At 35.7% G+C, this 9,512-nt stretch overlaps 1 protein-coding gene across 2 annotated transcripts in view; it reads left to right on the top strand.

The window, feature by feature from the left end:
• Nucleotides 1-7,349: 7,349 nt before the first annotated feature.
• Nucleotides 7,350-9,512, top strand: part of Tusp (WD40 superfamily protein Tusp) — a 221,630-nt gene continuing 219,467 nt past the window's right edge. For both annotated transcript variants that reach the window (XM_071584214.1, XM_071584213.1), the window contains exon 1: nt 7,350-7,875. In XM_071584214.1, the coding sequence (XP_071440315.1) occupies nt 7,780-7,875 (96 nt within the window). In that variant the 5' untranslated portion in view covers nt 7,350-7,779. The remainder of the gene's footprint in view (nt 7,876-9,512) is intronic.

Below are 9,512 nucleotides of genomic sequence, written 5' to 3'. Positions count from 1 at the left end.
ATATATGATAGTTTCAGTTGCTAAAAAGAGGGACTTCCCTATTGAGTTAGTTATTGTTGGTCATGGTGGTCATTGAGTGGAGTTATCAATTACAAATAAAACAAATAGAAATTACAGTTGGCTCTATGCACTACCGGTATTTTAGAGAGTTGGTCTCTTAATCGATGTATTGTTAAGAGAGGTTCCTCTGTATTTGCCGATCCCCTATTTTTATGTCATTTTGTGGTTGTTTTGGTGTCCATTCTTGCCAAACTATGAGGCAGTAGGAAATAGTTTTCAGTCTGTACCACAGAAGATTTTAGGCTTACTCATTTTATATTTGACCTCTATCCCCTTCAAAGCAATGACGTTATGCATTGATCTCAGTGCTCCTGCCATCCATTGCATGCTCCCAGGAAGTTCTTTAGTTGAAGGCAGTCTGGAACCATTTGTGGTTATTCTGAATTTCCTCCATAGTGTCAAAAATCACCTCTGGAAGTTCAACTTAATTTTTGGGCACAAGGCAAAGGCGCAAGTGGCTTTTGTTACCTGTGATGAGCCTGCTGATGAAAGTTTTGTACCCATTTAATGTTTGTCAAAGCTCCTATTACCCATTGAGATAGATGGCACCTCTTTTTTTTGGGAGGCTGGGGATACCGGTGAACTTCCAAATGACTTAATGCATGCCCAAATAGTCCGTAAAGGTTTATCTAGTAGGGTTCATAAGTGATCCCAACCTTGTTGCAGATTTCATGAATGATAAGAGATTATCCCATGGAGCAATTTGACTAATATTTTTGACATTTTCAGGGATTGTGTTGATGGATAGTTTTCTTGAGTATTCATAATCTTTAACTGACATTTTTACCCTTGAAATTTAATTTGATGAATATCAAGATAAACACTTATTCAAAATGTTGCCGCAATTGGCATATTCTATTTCAACTAGCCAAATTTTGATATAGGATGATTTTGTGAAGTACTTTGACATCATTGACACTCATATGGGTTCAAAGTGCCAATGTGTTGCCTACAGTATATGGTTTTGCCCACAGCTGCTTTGAAATTACACATGAATACTTTTTTTTTTTTAAATGTTCACTTAGTATTTCATTAGCCAAAATCCAGTGTGGGCTAATTTGGTGACTGAAAGATCAAATTCTTAAAGGTAAATGAATTTAGATAGATAATGTGATATATTCTTTGCCATTGGAGCACCTAAACACCAAATTCTATCAGTACTGGAATGTGCATTTTAAATGATTTAAGAACCCAACTCACTTTAAGGCTCTTGTCATTTAGAATAGATTCCAATTATATTGTGTTTCGGGTTAAATGTAGGATGTTTTTCAATCATTGAGGTACCTTGCATACGCATTTGCTGGTTGGTAAATGAAAGGATTACCTGGAATAATCTTATATATTGACATTGAAGCAAGAGATATGAGTAGGCTAGAGGCTTTTGAAATGTGGAGTTGGAGGAGGATGGAAACTGAAGTGAACAGAAAGGAAGTATTGGGCATGGTGTAGGAGGAGAGAGGATTTTCGGGAGGCATCCAAAGGGGGCAGTAAAGATGGATACATATTGTTTTGATTTGCAATGGAATGTTGTAGACTGATGGAGGAGAGAATATTGGCTAGCAAGGAAAGGGTGGGAAGAGGATAGGTATGTTGGCCAGAATTAAGGGAGGAAGTATATGGAATTGATGGGCTCAATTTAGTGCCAGGCATGAGGTTTTGTTTTGTTTGGAGAGACAAAGAATCATTGTACTGTTGTATAATGTCTCCATCCAAAACCTTACATAAATGGTAAAATTCTAAGAAAAATAATTGACTTCAAGTATTTAAAAGCAAGTATATTTTAAAATTCTATTTAAGGGAGAGGGGGTAAGTTGAGTACTGGTGCGGCAACCTATTAAGGGGCTAAGGGAGGGGGGGATGTCTGCAATGGTTTGACCCTCATTTAGGGATGGTCAATGGTCATCACTGCCTTGGTGGGGGTGGAGTTGGTGGGGAAAGATTAAGGAGTCTTTCAGGAAATTTAGGAGGGAGGAATGGGAGAGGTATATTGCTTCGTTGACCACCTCAAATCTGTCTGACTGAAGGGATTGCCCCCCTTACCTTCCTTTCCTCTTTTAGCCAGACTATATAAGTAGAAAAATTTTTCATGTATGTCACATGATGATGATACACAGCATCAAAACCATAGTCATGTGAAGTAATACTTCTTTATGTGGAAGTCCGAAGTTTCTCTCTCTATCCTCTATCCTCAGCCTGCAATTTAGGTTAAATTGTTCCAAGTATACTCCAGAAATGAGCCTGGGGCCTTTAGGTTCAAAGGCAGTGACCTAGGCTACCATATAAATGAAAAAAAATAATAACAAATTGATCCCTGTAGATGATATCTTTGGCAAGTAGACTAGCTGTTAATAAACATTGGTGTTATTGCCGCAATTTTTATATTGATGACTTTGCAATTAGTATTTTTGCAACATAATGTTTGTGAGCTGCTTACTTAAATCATAATAGCCAACAAGGTAAATTAAGAAAGGGATCTCCCTGTGGCTGTGAATTTGAACTAATTACTGGTTCCATATTTCAACATATTCATCACCGTCATTATTTCAACCCTAAGATTGGTTTACTGTGGAGCTCCTCTCATCTTTATTCTATGTAATTTCCTAATGCTCTGATAGCTTTTCTGTTTCATGTCCTTTTCAATTTTCTGTTTCAATTTGTCCTATCTACTTGTTTCTTAGTCTTCCTTTTAGGATCTCTCCTTCAATTTTCCCATCTATTTTGTTTCTAACAAGGCCATTGGATCTCAAGGTGTGGCCAATACATCTGGTTCTTATTTGCCTTATATTACTCCATATGGTCCTTTTCTCTTCTGCTCTATATGGCTCCTTGTTTCTCTTTATGTCTGTTAAGTCTTCAGCATTAACGCATGGCTCTATGTTTCAAAGGTTTCTATTCTTTGCTGAGCCACTTTTCAAATGCTCCCTGATTCTGAGGGTGTCATGTTCCATAGGAATGTTTTGATGAACTCCATTGCTTGCAAAATCAGGTTCCTTGAACAGAATAGTTACCTGTTGTTCATGAATACCCTCTCAGCTTGAGCAATTCTTAGCGTGATGTCAATCAAACTTCTTCCATCCCAAGAAGCTATGCTGCTGCCCAGGTAGATCAAGGATTCCACTTGTTCCAGATTCTCTCTGCAAATTGTGATATTTGCCTTTGGCCTTGCTCATCCACACTGTAGGATTTAAGTTTTCTTCTTGTATTATTGACCGAATAAAATGATTCTTTTTCAGCGTAAAACTTCACAGAATGACACTATATCATATCTAATGGCAATTAGGTCATGATTTCCATTTGTTGAATGGACTTAATGGCATTGATATTCTAGGATGAAATGGCATCATATTTCAAATTTCGGTGCATCTACCTAACATGGTTGCTTTCTGTATGATCCCTAATGTGTGTTGTTTTCATATATCATGAGTATTTCCTCTTGTTTCCCCTACAGTATTTCCTACCTCATTCTTTGTAACTTCTACCTTCATGCTAAATTGAAAGCTTTCTCTCTTCCTTCCCCTACCTTGCTTACCCAACATTCTAATTTCTATTTATTATGGCCTTCAAGAATTCTACTACCTTTCACTATTTCCTCTGTCTACTTTCCCCTCCTTTTTTCTGATTTGTCTAAGTAACTCCTCTTTCCCGATCACATTTAAATCTTTCTCCAGCATATTTTCACCATTCAATCTCACCCACATCTGAAAAGCTTCAATCTAAACTCATCCTCTTGCCTCAAAGACCTGAATAACTAATGCTTAATTATGTGCAAACCAGACTTAATCATCTTATCATTCACTTTTATTCAGGGCATGCCCTTCCAATGCTAAACTTACCATTTCCTCAGCAAAAATGATGAAACATACTGGCAATGATTGACAACTCTGTTTCAAATCCTAATTCTTCCTCTGTGACTTTAAACCACTGTTTGATTATTGCTCAAGTTTCAAATAAGTCACCTATCATACCACTCGCCTCCAATTTTACAGTATTTCCAATGCTTGGTTCAACGTCTCAAAATCCACGAAGCTAACTTAGACAACCTGTTTATATTTGATGTTCCTTTCTGCTAATATTCTCATCACTGAAATGGTGCCATGTGCTCCTTTTCCATTTCTTAACTCAAACTAATCTTTGGTTAGTGCAATAAACTCCCTAAGAAAAGCATCAGATTTAGGCTATGAATATTTAAAATGGTTAGAAAAGAATCTGCTGTTATTATGATTCAACTTACCAGTGTTAAGTGATTGTATCCAAATGTAGGCTTGAGTATCTAAAGCTTTGGAAGTGTATGCGCAAGCAATAAGGCATGGAAACAGCTCCTGGATGTAATAACCCCTCCATTAGCATTGAGATTTTTTATTGGAACATATTATGAAACTTTTCTGTGAAGGTAATGTTACATTTTGTAACTCCTACATATTTGACTCTAAAAGCTGTGCATTCCACTGTTGTCAATACTTGAGCATTAAATAAATAGAGGATGTCAAATACTCTTAGCTACCATGACTTCTGCTCAAGTAATTCCCTTTTTGTTGATCCTACATTCATGGTGGTGTTTTTCTCTCTCGCCAGGACATGACCTATCTTGTTTAAACTGTATGGTGTATTTGATGACTGTTGGTTGCCTATGATTGTGTATAATTTGGTCAAAGAATGAGGTTTTGTGGTACAATTCAGTAAAGTGAGTTTGTTTACAAAATAAATGTTATGTGATGACAGAGGAGAAAAGTAATATAACATTTATGAATTGGTAAATAACTTTGATTCTATTATTTAGTGGGTAAGAAATGAGGAGGTAAGAGAATAGCCCACCCAAGGCAAGTTGTCTTTTTAGGAACATTTACTCTAATTGAATATATATTGTTTTGGAACATACTTGGAGCCTCCATGTGAGATTTCTCTATTTATTTAATGGTTGAAGTTGTTAATATGCAATAAAAACATGCAATAGTAATGGTAATAGTGAATGTGGGTACTGTGGGATCTTAATAGTTCTGCTTAAGAAATGGGATATTTAAGTTTTAGAATTATCTGGGTAAACTTATTTCAAGAAATTAACTGTATTTAGCAACTAAAAATTATCTATTTAAGAAGACACTATTGATAAATTGTGGGCTGTCATGCATTTTCTACAGATATGGAAGCTTGTACGTTGGAAAATAAGATTGAAGTAATGAAAATTCAATGCCACAAAAGAAAGCTGAAAATCAAATTGGTATCAAATAAATGATGGAGGAAAGAAATACAAAAAACTTCTTTGGGAAATACTTAAAGGAGGAGGTTATTATTTTAAGGCAATGCAGCATGCTCTAGGAAATAATGGAAATCTCATTAGATGGGATAACTGCAGTGAGATTCTCCAAATGCCTTGCATCTGTATGTAATGGAAGGAAGTAAAAAGAAATAAGAAGATACATACAGGTTAGATTATAAAATAGTATTTTTTGGAGAGGTGGTTCAAATATTGCTAGCTAGTGATAATGTTAGGTCTATTTTATTTCCATATTTGGGTGACTGCAGAGAAATGGGTTACATTTGATTTTTATTTTAAATTGAAGCAGTGAAGACCAAAGCTTAGAAATATGCTACTTATTTTTGTCTGTTGGGAGTGATGGTAATGGAGCTGTCAATTGAACTTCTCGAATAAAATAATACCCAAAAATTACATTTCCCATATCATTCAGTTAAAGATGTTACAATTATTATTTCCTGTGCTCTCAGTGCTAAAATAATGGAAATTCGTAACTGAACTACGGACCAAATGTAACTTAAAATTTCAGTGCTTAATAAGTCTGAGCAGTGCATGGGAGTTGATGTACCATCTATTGCATATGTGACTGAGTAACAGTATGACTGCTATTGGTTTCTATTTTTCAATGACTAGTAGTTCACAGGTAATAGTGAAAAATATTTTCTGTTGAAGGTGATTGAGTTGTCATGAAATTGACCCCAATTGAGGGAACCCATGGATGATTTAACATGTTTAGTGTATGTAGAAATGTGGAATACATAATTGGGGAAGCGGCACCATTGATCTCTTAAACAAAGCTGCATCATCAAGCCTTCATGAATATCATCTATTAATCACATGGCATGGATGCCCTGTCACTAGGGATAATTGTGCACTTTTCCTAATAAGTAAGAAATTCGCAGAAAATTCAGTTTGAATCTGCCAATTTCACGTTACTGATCCTTTAGGCTTTGGAAATGAATTCAAACAATAACACTTTAATTATAAGTTCATATTCGTCAGATGACTTTCTGCTAGGTTACTATGCGCAGACTGTGTCTAATTTTGAGTGATAGAATTGTTTAATTTCATCTTGGCACTTGCCTATTAGTAACGAGTGTAGAAAGCTTGTAAATGAAGTCGCATTTAATGGTATTTTACTATTGACCCTCAAAATGCATATCGTTAATGAGTAGGTATGTTATGTTTTTTATCATTTTAATTTCCCTCCCCTGATTCCTTCGTCGTCGAAATAAACCCCAGATCACTCACGATACAAGAAAATCTCATCCCTGCAGGACTGCCACCGTAGCTACAAAATGACCGAGAGTAAAGTAGTTACTACCTCGTAGAGAGAAAAGTTTCATTCATTACCTAATTTAATACACGCATGCCCTAAACGCAGATTCATATAATTTGTATTATATACATAATGCAAATGGATTATTAGTTGTAATAATTTAAAAATACATTCAAGTAGTTTTTCTCTTAAATAACGTGAGTTTATAGGTTCAAGGTAGACCACAGCAATTATCGTGGTTTTAAAATTTTTATATTGTAACTGACGGTTGGTTCCTTAGTTTTACGTTTTCCAGGGACATTTATTTTCGTTTTTAATTCTTACAGAAGTACTCCGATAAACTTCGCTTCGTCATACACACGCACTCTCGTTCAACTACAATCGCAATGCGGTATTCGCTGAAGTTGCGGGGAGGCCGTTCATTCGGGGATTTTCTGATAGTTCCACGTTTGCCCCATAGATGGATTATTGCTGAATCAATACATTGTTGAAGGGTGACTGAAAGAATTTCCTTTGAAATACAACTTTGTATGCACAGGAATTCTACGATCGGTCACATAATGCACCAAACCTTCTGGTTATAAGTTTCTGAGATTGAAAACTACAATTAAGGTATTCAAAATTGAGGCGCCCTAGAAAGCAGAAGTGCGCGAAAAATTTGACAATATATCGTTGGTAAATAAATATTGAAATTCGTCTAGTTGCTGATGCATTGTCTTATATTTATATTGGGCATTCTTTTGTCCGTTGAGAAAAAGTCTGAGAGGCCTGCGAATCGGAAAACAATCGGGGAAAACATTTCCAGTGGCGAACGCTTCCACCCCACTTTATCGATCGCTGAAGGTATGTAGTGACCGACACCCGCCGTGAGGCCAGACGGAAGTCGCAACACTAGCAGTAACGATACAGTGGGAGCAGGGAGTGCAGCGCTGAGGGTAATAGCGATGTCCCTCCAAATCACGATTTTGGCCTTGTCATTGAATGGGTTTTTCCATCATGTTATGATATATCATTAATAGACGGCGTAGTTTCAGGCGAATTGTTATCGTGTGTTCATGTCTTTTCCGGGATTGCTATGTGGCTCGATTTCGGACGTGGTGTCAGCAAGGTGAAGTGCATGTGACCGCGAAGAGAATATCTTTGGTAATTAATTAATTAGTTTGGTCATCAGAAAGGACAAGAATTGGCTATGCACTTGCACTTCGAACGGAACACCAATGCAAAGTGCGATTGTACAATCCTTTCTTTAACATGGATGGGAAAAGTGCCTGATGAATTACCGGAGGTAAGTTCTATTGTAATGTTCATTGAATCACATTCTTTGCTAATTGCATTAACATTCTCTCTCTAAGGCTATTCCTCGGTGTTCTATTTTCTGAACTCTTTGTAGCATTAAACGCACAAGCAATTAAATTTTGTCTTGTGAAAATATGATAAATGGGCAGGACTGAAAATGTCAACTATTTTATTATAATAATTCTAATACTCAGGCAGTTGAACGGAATTGTTACTAATCCAATTTTTAAATTATTTACAACGGATTGTCTTTTCATGGTACAGTTAAATGTCGGTTATGAGGTTCATTGTAAATAATTCTTTCTATTTGTAGCACAATTGTAGGCACACATGTTCTCAATTTCATTCGTTCGCTTCACTTCAACTTATTAGCTGTGTAGGTATCTCATTTTTTGTTTCACTATTGAAAGTATATATTCGGCTACTGAAATTTAATTTTTGTAATTGAATTACCCAAGAGACAATACTTGTGAAATGAGATTGGTGTTATTTTTTGTAAGGAAATGTTTTAAATGTCCGTCAGAAATTCATATATTTATCATTTTCAATATCCTGGATTTAATTGTGAATTTAAGTTTGGTATCTATTTTGTGATTTTTTCAACCATAGTATCGAAGTCCTTTGACACAATTGGGAATTAAAAAATGGATCGATTACTACAAGTACCTATTTGACTTAACTTGCAAAATCTTAATTTGTACATAATAATTCAATTATTCATCATGAAGATGTAACCGTGATAAATAAAGATTCAAATCAATATGCATGTCTTTTGGTGCTCATATGTAATGGGCATACAATGTTGTTCCATTGTGTTACCGTCATATGTGCTATTGTTTCCTCATGAATTTCTGAAAGGGTTCACAAGAATGGTTGAATCTGTAATTGAATTGGGGGCTGCGAAGATGCAATGTCTTTGGGTACCCTAATCCCGAATCTATGGACTACAGATATCTTATTTTGTGAAATACATAATGGAAGTTGAAGCCGCTTATCTCTAAACTTGCCTGATGTGATTGACCACTTGTGGGTTACATATTAGCATGATTCATTTTTTCTTAGTAAGTGTTTTGTGATTGTAAAGTAATGAATTAACGATCTAGATAGTCTTCTATTGTATAGCAATTCTGTCGCTGAGGTGGTTATTAAGTCGTATAATTATGACCAGATTTGATAATAACGGCCCTGGAAGGTCGCGCGAATATGCATGTTTACCTAACTTAAATAAATGCGTCAAATGTAAAGAGAGATGAAAATCTAAAGAAAAATGTAAATTAAAAGGATAAATACCTTGAAATAATTTGGTTGAAATTGCAGTACGCTAAGGCAGAGAAAATGATTCGTGTAACATTTAGTTAGGTAGGGGAAAATAATGCAAATGTATGCATTAATATCCATTATCCATTTATTCAGTTATATTTTTACTAAGAGCACTCACTAATTATGCTATAACACATCTTATGTCAGCATTCACTATAACGAAACCTATCTACGAAAATATTTCTTAAACTGATGTAGCCGTCGATACCACCCTATATTCAATTGCTTATGTGAAAAAACCATGCACTTTGGTACCTATTTACTAGCTGTCTTGTAGCTTATTCTTTCCTCCCATTCCTGATGAAG

Source organism: Hetaerina americana, unplaced genomic scaffold (genome assembly GCF_022747635.1).
Source record: "Hetaerina americana unplaced genomic scaffold, ioHetAmer1.1.p SCAF_17, whole genome shotgun sequence".
In the NCBI taxonomy this organism is placed as follows: Eukaryota; Metazoa; Arthropoda; class Insecta; order Odonata; family Calopterygidae; genus Hetaerina; species Hetaerina americana.
The sequence above is the reverse complement of the archived record's forward strand: the minus strand, read 5'-3'. Positions and strand labels throughout refer to the sequence as shown.